General features: G+C 42.6%; 1 protein-coding gene across 20 annotated transcripts in view; it reads right to left on the reverse strand.

Annotated features, from left to right (window-relative positions):
• rims2 (regulating synaptic membrane exocytosis 2) overlaps positions 1-13,969 on the reverse strand; it is a 144,378-nt gene that overhangs the window by 98,565 nt on the left and 31,844 nt on the right. For 12 of the 20 annotated variants that reach the window (XM_022753385.1, XM_022753384.1, XM_022753392.1 and 9 more), the window contains exon 1: positions 289-410. In XM_022753385.1, coding sequence (XP_022609106.1) covers positions 289-410 — 122 coding nt within the window. Of the gene's footprint in view, positions 1-288; positions 411-5,582; positions 5,876-13,969 lie in introns of those variants that run through there. The other 8 variants (XM_022753372.1, XM_022753381.1, XM_022753374.1 and 5 more) reach the window with 1 other exon arrangement.

Below are 13,969 nucleotides of genomic sequence, written 5' to 3' on the forward strand. Positions count from 1 at the left end.
CCTACATCACCCCCACCACCACCTCTTCACAAACATTCAAACGCGGTACATGCGCGCGCACACAGCCAACCGCGGCAGCAGCAGCAGCATCACTGATCGGCCCCATCATCCAGCCAGGAAATATCTGCAGCAGCAACAGTACTAGGCTATACTGTACGTTGTTATTACGCAGGCTGGCTGCAGATCGATAAACGCAACAACCCCCACCCCCCCAATACTCGTTTGACATACCAACGGGGAAGCCCTTCCTCATAAATCAGGGCATTTCTTTACAAAGGAATCACTCACCCGATGTTGCTCAACGCCTGCTCGAACAGCTCCGTCTGTAAGATGTTCTGAGGCGCCGAGAAAGCCCCGTTGAAATGTGATAAAACCGAGCTACAGAACTGACGCAATGTCTCAAACTGCATTTTCCCCCTCCGTTTTCTTTTATCCTCAGTAAGTGATCACCCTTTTTCCTTTCACCAACAATACATCCCAAAGCCTGCGCTCTCTCCGGACGCCCCCCTCCACACATACACCTCCTCAGTATTTTGTTATTATTATCTCCCGGGGCGCATTAAAGGCAGAAAAGGCGCCGATCAAGTTCCATATTTCTGCTGCCGCTCCTGGTAAAAAGTGTCCTTAAATGAGACGCATTCCGGGCGGGATCCTTCGGTCATATTGCTTCGGACCTGAAGGGAGAAAAGGGAGGTAGTGCCGGTGCCGGTAACGTGCCTTTTCTTCCTCTCGCTGTGGCGAAAATCTCTTCTCGGTGTGCAGGAAGAGGCGAAGGAGCGCCCGGAGGAGAGAAGAAGCGGAGAAGCATCCTATACGGCAGCCGGCAGCAGCAGCATCGCTTACCGGCGCATCAGCTGCTGCCTCACATTCAACTCATATTTCCATTCGCCTATGAAGAGAACACACTCGCGCTAGCACACGCACAAACACAAGCAGACACACACACACTATCTCTCTCTCTCTCGCACTCTCTCTCTCCAACACATACCAGCCCACACACACACACACACACACACACACACACACACACACACACACACACACACACACACGCAAGCACACACTATAGGGCTGATATGCAATCGTGCGCACTCTTTGACATATCTCTCCATCTTCTATCACGCACTCTTTGGGACGCGCACAGCAGCAGATAGACCACAATACAATATAGTGTAGAAAGGCGATGCTGTCGTCAGGGGTTTTTTTTCCTTATATTCCATATCTGTCCTCAGAGCATCAGCTCCTCATCAGTAATAAAGGAGGACAGTCCTAATACCTCTGGAAGAGAGCGTGTCTGTCTGTGAGGAAAGGGCACACATAAAAGGGGGGTTTCCCGGGGGATTACTTATTTATTTAATTAATGTTTCTCCATTTTATTCAATCAGTGCCTCCGCATGTAACTGTGATCGGCTGAAAAGAAGGTTCCTTATTATCCTGATGTAGCATTTGATATTATTAAACATTTTGTCAGGACAATGGAAGTCTATGTGCAACCACTTGAACATGGAGCGATTATGAACCTCTCTGGCTTCTTCTGTGTGACCACGACTTGAGCAGGAAGATGACCTGTGTGTCCGTGTTTGAGATCTTCAATATATTACTCCTGGGAGACAAAGTATAAGTGACTAAATAAGTAGCCATTGAGCAGTTAATACAATAATGCAGCCTTATCTTAGGCACGATGTAAGACAACTGCATGTATTGTACAGAACAATATCATTGTGATGCTCAGTTGCTACCAACACATTATAATCAGTAACTGCAGGTAAGTCACATCCCTAAATTAAAAATGAGCTCCTGACAGAACAAAATGTCAAAGGTTCTGTAAAGACACTAAAAACCTTGACATGACTATGCTGATGCAACATTAACTGGATCTCTACCATATGGGTCTTATTTTTGTAGATTTCATTGTGTTACTCAGCAAATGAAAAGATGTTTTAACAACAGATGTTTTAACTTGTCCTATTTGAACGGGCATGTTAACATTATCATGTCCCAGTAAGTCATGACAGTGTGATGGTGGTGAGCCAGCATGTGCAACACCAGCACCCTGAAGCTGAAGCAGTTAAGTGGAATTCAACCGTCATTCATTTTATTATTTACACCTGTGCTTTTCCTCCTGTCACATGTCACAATGTCTTTCTTGAGAAAGAGCTATGGCTGAGATCTGGGGATGTAACAAGCTGCTGAAACCAGCTTTACAACTTAGTGGACAAGTCCAACTCAAATAAGATCACATGCTAATCACGTTATAAACTACTTATTTAAAAGCAAAAACAAAACTGAGCATCAGTGTTATTACCTGCTGTAAGCATCACATAAATCTTGAAGATTTCATTTATAGTTCAGCCAAGACCTGCACCACTTTCTGTGGTCATACACACATGTAGTTTTACAATGCCAAGGACAATTATAATGGACGTTTCAGGTATGCTCCTCTTGAGTCTCACTTCCAAATAAGTGGTTCAGACAATCTGAGGTGAACTGAGGATCTTTGCCCCTTATTGGACTCCGTCCAAAGTTTTGGGTGTTGCAGCATCATCTGATCACAACAATTTGCAAGTAAAACATTACCTTATATCATAGGACTGATGACCAAAACTATGAAAACTAGTAAAAATCTTACTCAGTATCAATGTGAAGTACTACTTTAAGGCTGAGGGGAGCACTGTATTATTGGCTGACGACATGTGTGCATACATTAGGGCCTGTTTGGGTACATAAGGCTGAACCGAGGCAGACTAAGTACTCTATACTGGACTGGGCTGGATGTTAAAGAGCCAGTCCAGGCTGAGTGTGTTCTGCTTCCTCTTCTAACATTTTGGCAGGCTTAACGTTTCTCTTGCCTGGTTGAATGTGTTCAAAAAAATGCAGATTCTGAAGAAATTCCACCAGTGAGTATGTTCCAATCCCAGTGTAATCGTTGTTTCATCAGCCTCACCCAACACTGCAGCTGTCCCAGCGTATCTGTGTGTTCATTCAAATGACACCTCCGAGACCAAGATAAATTAGAAGCCTTCCCAAGTTATTTCTCCTTATAAATAGACTGTCAGCTTTTTCCCCTCCTTTCTTCAGCAGAACACATCCTGGAGTTAATTTAAACATTCTTTAAGATTAATGAAAGTGGGTTTTGGTGCTTATGCAGTGGGAGTTCTATTTATGGACTCTCTGCGATCCATCATCAGCATTATCCTGTGAATTTTCAGACAGCCAGTTTCCTGTCGTGTCACTGCAAATGTGGGCAATGCCAAAGCAAGAATCCCTCCCTGGTACCTGGTATCCCTCTACCTCTCTAGCCATGCAATCAATTAATATACAGTGGCGAGAGCTTGGGCTAGAATAGACAGTGACTGACTGACTGAATGCTTGGGGCGGTCTGATCTATGGTCTGATCCATAGTTAGTCTGATCATCCATTAAAAGCATCTTAAAAAAGCAAGCCATTTGAGAAGATGGTTAATGTACTGCAGTTGCACAGAGACACAAAACACCATTATCCTGCATGATTCTTAAAGGTTTACAGTACTGTATCTTTTATTACACCATGTAGTTACAGATAATGCTTTGCTCTTTGCTGCGCTATTGTAGGTTTGAACTGAAAATATAGAAACATAATGGATGACAGATTCAACAAGCATAGCAGAGGGACAAAATTTTACCTAGACGGGGGAGAAAATATGCCTATTTTGGAGAGATAACATGCTTCTGAGTGTGTATGGGTCACTGTTGCACAATAGCTTCACTACACAGTAAAAGCATTAAAAGTATGTACACTTACATCCAACACTCGGAGCTGGTTAATGGGCAGGTATGCTGGATATATACACATATAGCAAAATATCAGGCAATTAAATCAAACATTTTCCAGAGGAGCTCTTCAACGCCTGCAGCTTCTGAGTGTATAAGAAGTAAATACAAGGTTCAATGGCAGAGAGAGGACACACAGAACTAATGAGTTGCGTCCCCAAACACGCTGTGGACACAGGACTGTGGACACAGGCTTGTGTCTCTGCGCTAGACAATGGGGTATGTGACCCACCAAGTATACCTACAGTATATAAGGCCAGTATCGAATAGGAACAGAGGTTGGCTGAATTGGGATGGAGTCAAATTCACCTCCTTCTCCTCCTGCACATGCCACATAAATGTGAGTGCACCTATACAGAATGTATATATTGTATCCATTACTTAGGGCTAATTCAGTGCCACCCTCCCTTTGGATTCTGGGTGTTTTCACCACTGAATGGTACAACATATGTAGCCCACATTTCCTCACTTCCCATTGGGAAGTCTGGTCTCGTAGGCTTGGAGGACCAGCAGAGAGACAAGGACATCTGTCAGTCTGTAAGCTATGCTTGCTGCGACTGCCCAAGGGTTATGGAAAACAAAACCTGATCTCACAGCCTTACTGTAGCGCAGGAGAGAAATAGGGGCGTGTTCCCTTCCAGAGTTTCAACGCTGCCATGATGACCTTACCCATTTCTCTTTCTTCTTTTTATCACAGGTATGTTGTCCAAAGCAGAAGAATTTTGGACATCCTAGGTAAAGTCCTAATTGGCCCATATATGTCCACATATAAGTTTGGACAAATGTCGAATTTCCTTACACATGAGAAGGAGCAAACAAGGACATGAGTGAAGGATGTATTTTCTGAGATGGCTCTCTCCCTAGCTTTCTGCTGGGAAGATAAATTCCAGTGTGTGTAGATTCTGACTATAATATTCTCTTCATCCCTAGAAGAAGAAAGAGGAAAGAGCCCCCATGTGGACATCAAAGTAACTACCTTACTTGACACCAGTATCAAGAAATAAGCAACCAGATATAGGATTCACAAGCACAGCATGTCCGTGTTGTCAGCATCGGAGAGTGTTCCACTCAGAGGGGGCATTTAGTCCATATGACAATTAGAACACAATGTCCTGAATCATAATAAGGCCTGCTCTTGGTTTTCTACCCTGGACACATCTTAATTTTCAAGCCTTGCACTGTCTTCACCGGCTTACAAATATTCCTACTGACAAAAGAGTTAGTCAAGTTTGAAAAAAATTGAGTTTCTCTCAAAGGAAGAGAGAGTATAAATTCTTGCAAGCACTCTTCACCTGCCAGCACCCCATCACAGCTGAGCCTGGCATGCAGCCATTTGTGTTCATATGTGCTCGTGTGCTTTATGTGTGTGAAGAAGAGAGGCAGTGAGTGGGTGGATGACTGTTGTAGAATTGCTGAGTTAGTGCCAGATACAGTATCTATGTCTCTGTCTACTTTATAGGCCTCATGGGCTCCATGTACAAGCAGTTTTATATGGGGCCTTGACTGGTTTGCTAGGAGACACTGCTTTTATGCTAGGCTTGAGTCACTGTTCTGCACTACCAATACAACGGTCACATAGATCAGTGCTAGTGCTAAAAGGCTCTTATGCAGTTATGTCCATGCACCGACATTAAGTGGCATCATCAGAAGTTCTTTTTCTTCTCTGATAAATTATTCCGCGATCACACAATCTACACGTCTTTTACACAATGATAAAAACAACCCATATGGCACATGTAGTGGGTATATTCTTTTTTCACACATAGGACTGACCTGTCTATGGGTGCGTCACCTGGTCCCAAGTACCTCAGCCCCGAACCGTTGTCAAGGGACCCCTGTCTGGGCAGGAGCCCACCGTGAGGTCTGCTTCTGTCTGACGCTGGTGTCAAGTCCCCTGAGGCTCCCTGGTAGGGGTACAGGGACGGGTCCTGCAGTTTGGCCTTCTTCCCCTGTGGCCCGCCCTCAAACACACCCCGCACCTGACCGGGCCCCGAGCTGTAGAACCACGCCCCCGATTTGGTGAGGATTTCTTGTTGTTTTCGGCACAAGTTGCATACCCACATAACCTGAGAGAAGAGAGAAGGAGATGTTAATGGTTTGGATTGGTGATTGATAGGCAGAGATTGTCTTATATAACCTATGATGAGCTGTAATGGAGTGATTTGTGTGTTTGTGTTATGTAAAGCTGTAACATAACTGTGAGGCAGATCAGTGTTGCTGAGTAAAAATCTTTTTACATCCAAAATGTGAATCTTCAGGTAGTTTTCAACCATCTTTTGAATTGGAAAAAATAATCAGCAAACTTGAGTATTGAGTTTTCACCCCACAGTTATACTGTTCATAAACAGTACTGACAATTCATGTTGATGAGGTGAATGATGACATATTTTACACATACAGCAGCCTTTGAAATCACTGAAGGTATCAGTTTATCATTATTATTATTATTATTATTATTATATATTTTGCATCTGTGAGTCCAGAGTACAGATCAAACATCTTACACAAGACAAGAGATCATTTTTCTTAGTTGTTATGATGCAGTACATTAACTATTAAATTCTTGTTTCTGGTTAGCAAACTGCGACAATGCAGAGCCCACATGACCACTGATTGCAGAGATTAGTCATATCACCTAACGATGGCACAGGAAGTAGAGGTCGTGCGATTGCGGTTAAAGCACTTTGGTAAGATAAAAGGAAAAGCAAAGCGACCCTTTCCCTTCTGTTCTGCTCTACGAGGACTGGAGAGATGGAGGTCTTTACTGCTCTGTGATGTCGTGCCTATATCTGCTCTACACTGCAGCTCCAGCAGCCAGCTCACCACATTGGTCCCATAAATCCATGGGCAGGAGCCCTCATCATTGTACACACATGTATGCACACGCACACGCACACGCGCACACACACACACACACACACACACACACACACACACACACACACACACACACACACACACACACACACACACACACACACACACACACTACATGGTAAAGCTCATCTTGTGGAGAAAACTCACACAATATGACATGTCTGCTCCAGGTGACCTCACCTGCCTCGTTAACAGAGAGCAACTTAAAGTGATAGCTAAGTGTTTCTGAGAGGACTAAGAGCTTGCCAAATGATTGACAGGCCAGACAGCCAGTAGGGCGGCCAAGAGCTACTGCAACCCCCACCCCCCCACCACAGTCCCAGTGCTGAGTCAGTGCATTACTGTTATTAGTGTGAGCAGGCCCTGAATGCTGCCTCACCCACCCTCAGTCGGTCTGTGGCTCGCCATTTTTTTCAGTAAGCCTTGAATCAAATAAAAATTGACTGATATGTTATTTCTAGATTAACTGAACTCGCTTAAACTGTGCCGGTCTGTACAGTTACTGGCTGCAGTGGTTCAAAGGCTGAATTTGAAGCCATGGCATGAACCACAACTGCTTATCTGAGTGGCTGGCAGAACCTGAAGCACAGGGAGATAAAGAGCAGTAACTGTGTGGAAGAACCCACCAAATGATCAAAAGGGGGTCGACAACCTGTAGCACAACATGTTAAGGCAATGGCACACAGACAAAAAAGCAGTTGTCCAATTACACAATCAAGTAGACAGTCGGTGGCATGGCTGGCTCAGTCATCAAACATGTCTGTTCATGGGTGGGGAGTCAGTGAAAGACAAAGTCCTCGTCACTGAACTAGTAACTTACTAACTGGTTGGTCAAGGCAGAAGAAGAGCACTTCTACAAAATCTGAGAGGATTTCATGAACCTCCATTCTCTCACTGGCACAACCTGGCATTTGGAATCAGGAGCAAATACATGTGCAAACATTCACAGATGAAGCAAACACACAAACCACAATCCAAAGCTTTCAACCATCATTTATTTTCAGAGGAATATTGAAACAAATAAAGCCATGTTCTGTCAGCACAGTTGTCATGCTTTTAACTGCAGCAACACAACATAAAAGAGCCTCAGCTTTCACAACAATGGTTGACACTGATTTAGCAGCAGTAGGTAGACACTGCACTGGACAGTCCAAAGGTTGCCATCTACCTTCTGTTCTCTCTGCGATTCGTACTGTAGAAATGTCCAGATATAGCGAAAACGAGCAGGATAGGGAGTTCTACTCTTATGTTTAGAGTTCAGAAACAGCAACAATCACCTGGGCACTGGAAGAGACAGCTTTTCATCTTAAAGCTGCTTGAGCAGTAATGAATTTTCAAATATTTCAAACGTAGTGCAAAAAAGCTGAACAGTCACACCGCGGGCAGCATGTACTGGACTATGTGATATTGACACACAAGACATTTATGACCAACTATCAATGTTACAGATGGGCTATAAGTGTGCTGACACACAATGGAAGCAGGGAGGCTACAAATTGTGCTTTATGTGTCCCAGAGGATTGGAGCCAGTGAGGCCATGACTGCCTCTTTAACTGGGGTCATGGCGAGAGCTCTGCAGTGAACCATGAGTCATCGGCTAAGACCCAGTAGCCACCAAGGCCAGTTTTCCTGCTAATCAACCAAACATCACTTCCTGCACCTGGAAATTACACACAAATACACACTTACACATGTGTGAACACGCACGCAAATTCTGATTTTGTTTATATTACAAATTAAAATGAAAATAAGTATCTCAAATGTAATTATCACATGGAGAGGGCAATTAGAAATATCTTAATTCTGTTGGCTTTATGCTGCAGAGGCCAAGGAGGCTGCAGGTGCCCCACCTCAAACAGGGGAAAAACTACCTAACATCCTACAGAGTACCAATATGGACCAATGTAAAAGTGGCTTAGTTTTACACCTTGTACCAATTACAAAAAAAAATGTAGCCACCAATTCCTGGCAAAGATTTCAAATTAAGCAATGCAGCAAAGAGCAGAGATTTGCTAAAACAAACAAAAATAAACAAAGGTAACTGGCCCTATGTACCTGAACTGGACGTCATACAGTAAAAATAATGAGAGCTCTGAATCTGAATTCATCAACAGCATGTGAAAAAGATTCCTACGTGAGTGTTTAGGTTTTTATTTGTCCGGCAAAAGATTTCTCCATGTGACTAAAGGGTGATTCCTAACCTTAACCTTGTTATTTCTATAATCTCATCAATTTAGGTGAACTTAGCACGCCTATTTCATTTTCACATGGAGGAGAATTGTTATCTTAGCACATTATGTACCCTAATAACATAATGTAACATGCATTTCAGAGTTTGAGCTCTGTAAACATAATCATAGTCATAAAACAGATTATGTTTCACCTGTGGTTATTTACTGAAATCTTCCCTTCCCTCTCAAACACCCCATTTTCTTCACGGAAGACTGCAGCCTATGACCTAGATATTTACCCCACCAAACTGCTATTAACATAGAGTCAGTTGCTGTGCACCACTCGGGTCTGCCAATAATAATTAACCACGTTCTCAGCCCTCAGCTTTTATCTCATCTGTGAATATCTAATAGCATATTACTATTCCAAAAAAAACAGGCCAACAAAAACGTGCATGGGTCCAGTAAATGTTAAGCACACAGAGCCTCAGTCATCAATACTTGGATTTGATTTGCACTTTGGAACAGAGTCAGAATGAGAATTGATGTTTCTATAGTATATCAGGCAGGAAGAGCAAAAGTAAGGAAATGTCAGTGCCAAGCTGAATGCTCATATGTCCAAAACATTACATGAACTGCAAAATAACAACAGCCTTGTTTTGAGCTTGATGACAGTGCACTTTAGAGATTATCCTGAGGGTTTTTTAAGGGCTGCATGAGCCCAAGAGGTTAAAGAGTTTTATCAGCTAATAGAGAGGTATGTGGAATATGACCTATCTATAAGGATTTTCTTAGTTGGAAAAGAGCAGTTCAAGCTAAGCATGCAAAACGGACTCAAACAACATCTAGCTTGAAATGTGATTTAGCATTAAGATTCTACTCTAAAAGACTATATTCTCCAGTGCCTCAGATCATAGAAATAACCTAAATGCTTTATCTCAGTACAGACATGTGACAGTAACAGAAACATGTTTCATTCATTACACTCTTTTTCTGTCTTTTGTCACATTGGCAGAGACATCACCCAGCATGAGGCTGCTAACCTTCTAGTGCAAAGACAGCGTGAGCTCAACCCACACTAACAGGAAACTCTAATACCCCTCATTCCCTAATAGACCACATTGAGTCCACAGCAGATGCATGTATGCACAATGATACACACACGGATCAAGCAGCTGTAAAAGCCAGAGGTATGTTCACTTTTACTGCAGCCACATACACACACACACACACACACACACACACACACACACACACACACACACAACAACCTCGGCTTAACTCTTCACAGCTGAGCGCAGGAAGTGGGCTACGGGCTGCGGCCCTCGGGCAGGGCCATTTCTCCTTGTGCTTGCACATATCACAGTCATTGAACCTGCAGCTAAAAATAGAAAGCTAAAAACTCTATCATGCGTTGCAAACACCTGGAAGATATATACTCTATTAAATGTGCTATAGGCTGTTTACAGAGGCACTGAATTAAGGGAAACAAACACCCAGTGCCATGGGATCAATAAATAATTTCCTTTCTAATACTTTCTCTTCAGATCAAGGGTGTTTTCATTGCTACCAGCAAATATGATCTTCCAAAAAATGTGTGTGTGCTTAGGAGGGTGAGAACAACAAAAAATACACCGGCCAAGGATGACAGACCATCTTTGGCAGGAAACATTTATGATGTGGGCTATATAGTCTACCACATGGTTTTAAAAAAAATACCTTTTTTGTGGTGAATAGCCCTGGCCTGTATCGTACATACAGTATACTACACATAACTACATAGAAAATAATATGTATCCTTCAGCAATGTACTTTACATGTTCCCTATTTGTCTGCTCCATTCAAAATTTTCCTGGAGGAGTCATACACACATACACAAACCAGCTGGGTTTGCAGTAAGAGAGAGCACTGAGCTCTCTCTTGTGGCCATTAAACTGCACTACAGCGTTACTTAACAGAGGCTCCAGAGTGAATCAGCAGTATCCTTCCAGGCATATCACAGTGTGCTCAAATGGAAAGGCAGCTCTAATGTTAAATTACATCAATGACATTTTTGCATTCATTCATTTTACATTCATTCATTCATAACGATATGTGTAATTTATTTGCTAAATTACTCTTCTCTTAATTTCACAGGAGGCTCTTTAAAATTTAGAGAGGGCCTTTGTTGTGATCGCTGCCGCATTAATTTTATTAGAGTTAAAACAAATCACGTGGACACCCTGCATCCAATGTAACCATGACCTCTATACTATCCTTCTTTCTGGGAAACACATTTCATATCTTTTCATATCTTCTCCCACCCTGCCTCATATCAGCCGTCTAATGAAGGCAAAGATGCCAGAAAATTAATCTTCACAAAAAGAGCTGAAGTAAAGCCTAGAGATGGCACATGCTGCAATATTGATGTGGCGGTAAATGAACTGTCATAGGTATCATATTGCCTTGGTGTTTCTCTCCTTCACCCGAACTGAGGTGAACTGAACCACTCATTAAAGACTCATTGTTCAGGGAGTGAAGTGTTCCTCGGAACATCCTTGTCTGGACTGAGTCCAGATTGAGGACACAGGCATCAATAAGGATACTATCTACTAAACTCCACAGCAAATTATTGTCACAGCCAGGGGCTACACAGTGTAATAGGCTGCAATGACAGGCATTGCAATGCACATGTAGGCCATTGAATGATGTCTATCAAGACTGATGAAACTGTGGATTTTTAATATTCTGATTATCCCTGCATAGATTTTCCCTAACCTTCTTCTCTACATCAAAGGTGAATGATGCAGTTTCCATAAAGCAAATATATAATATAAATATAAATAAGTTTCATTGACGCTGTATATGGAATTAAGCCCTTTGATGCAGTTCTGCAGAATTAAAAGTTTACAGGGCTTTTTTTGTGTGATTCATAAAGCGGCCAATGAGAATAAAAAGGGTAGGCCTACATTCACATGCTCCAACACTGACTGCACGTGGTGAATTACATTTTAATGAGCTTCTAATTTTAGTGTGCACGCCAGTAATAATAATAGACTTGATGAATATTTATGTTCCTTGTTTGAAGTTCAGAGACAGAGGAAGAGGAGGGAAATACTGTAGAGATCCGAAATGTGGTTGTACATGGAAATGGCTGATGTCTGTTAGACCCACATTCCCTACCCTTCAGCCTCACTCAGACCTACAGTACATAAACGTGTTCACATTTTGGATAAGTAGGACTAGCACTCACTTATTTTTTGGACGCAAAAATACATGTCGGCAAAATACTGCATTGAAAACATTAACGCGACAGAAATGTTCCATCTTCGAAAGGGTGAAGGCGACTGAACTCGCCTGAGGACAGATTTTCTGAAAAGAATTACAGCAGTACAATTTCCCCGAGAGAGCTGAAATGGTCCCATTTCTGACAAACAAAATGACCGGTGAAAACGCGCTGCAGTCACAGCCTCATGCTCACTCAGCTTACCCATGGTGCCGCTGAGGGAAAACAGTGTCTATGTGCAGAAAGATCGCCGTCAGTAAGTCCCGATAATCTAGTGACGACTGTCCGCAGCTCCTGCTCCTAAAAACGAAGGAACTGCTCCGACCTTCAGCACCGCGGACAGCTCCGAGTCCAGACAACAGGCTGCCTGCCGGACAGCGGCAGCCGAAAACACCGTGAAGGTTATACCGGAGACTCAACTGACCAAATCCGATCCAATAACACCAACACGGTCTTCTTCTCTGTTTCTATCAACAGAGAAATTGCAGAATCCAAAGACGCCAAAAAATGACAAATTTCCGTCTTGAATCGTCACAGCGGAACCATGAAACCGTGCAAACAATCCCAGAGTCAATGTCAGTAGGTCTACGGGGAGAAAACATGTGAGCAATAACGCGTCAAATCACGTTGTTTCCCAGCACTGCTGTATTAGTTCATCTGTAACAGAGAGTCAGAGCTGTGCTGGAGTTGATGAGAGCTCATTACATATGCGGCGCGTCCCAGCTCTGCTCCCACCGACCAATAGGAAGATGCAGAAACGCGGTTACGCTGATTGGCACTGCTTTCCTTGTGTTAGTGTTAACAAGCACAGTTTGTCATTTCAGCCTAACTCACTGATCTGTGACCAAATCCCGATCAATAAAACACACAACACTGACAGCTCGTGTCATCGCCATCATCCATTCTCTTTATGTTGTCAGACAACTGCGTAAAACCGTGGTGCCAGGAAACTGCGCTGCGTCCAGGTGCTGTGGGAAAATAACTGTCTTGTACATGTGGATTAAAGCGACTTGAAATGTTCACATGTTAGAAGATCTGTGACGCACTCGAGACAACACGAGTTATTTTTTCTTGGGCTGTTTTAGCTGTTGTTAAATCTCTAGCAAACAGGCACATAGTTAGTCATACAATGGCCATATCAATTAAGGAATTTATGGGGGTGGGGTTACTATTGTCAAACCAAACCAAGATCCCAAATTATCAATCATCAATGATCAATTATCAATAACCCTATGCCCACCATCTTTCCCATGTGACATGAGCATGCAGCATTTTATCACGGAAAATACAGCAAAAATGTAGCAATAGAACCCTGTAAAGGTCCTTGTACAATCAGTTTAAAGTGTGGAGTTATGCCTCTTTCTGTGAACATAAAAATCTCAAATAGAACCACGGCTGAATTATATGCAAAAAAATAATAATGGGATTATTTGGAAGATTTTCCAATTATGATATGAACCACGATTTCAGTTAGAATGTCATTTTTCCATGTCATTTTTCACAGGTAAAAATATAGAAATGATGACGATGTAATATTTGTTGAGTCTTTACCAAACAAGCATGTTCCTTCACGTCTGGAGAATATGATTTGTATACCTGGGCATTTCTGTAGCACCACAATGCTTCATTTATGCTGTCACACATTTTACCTTCATCAAAAAATTGCAGGTCTTGAAATTTGGATATTGTACTTGGCCATTTTGCGATTTTGATCATATTTCGATTAATTGTTCAGCCATAAATACAGCTGAAGACACTGTAGACTCCGCCATATGTTTTCAAGTTCTGCAGCATAGAGGTGAATGACGTATGCCACAACTTCCAAGCTGAGGAGCTAAAAATGAATT

This window comes from Seriola dumerili, unplaced genomic scaffold, assembly GCF_002260705.1.
Source record: "Seriola dumerili isolate Sdu_G_001 unplaced genomic scaffold, Sdu_1.0 BDQW01000191.1, whole genome shotgun sequence".
NCBI lineage: Eukaryota > Metazoa > Chordata > Actinopteri > Carangiformes > Carangidae > Seriola > Seriola dumerili.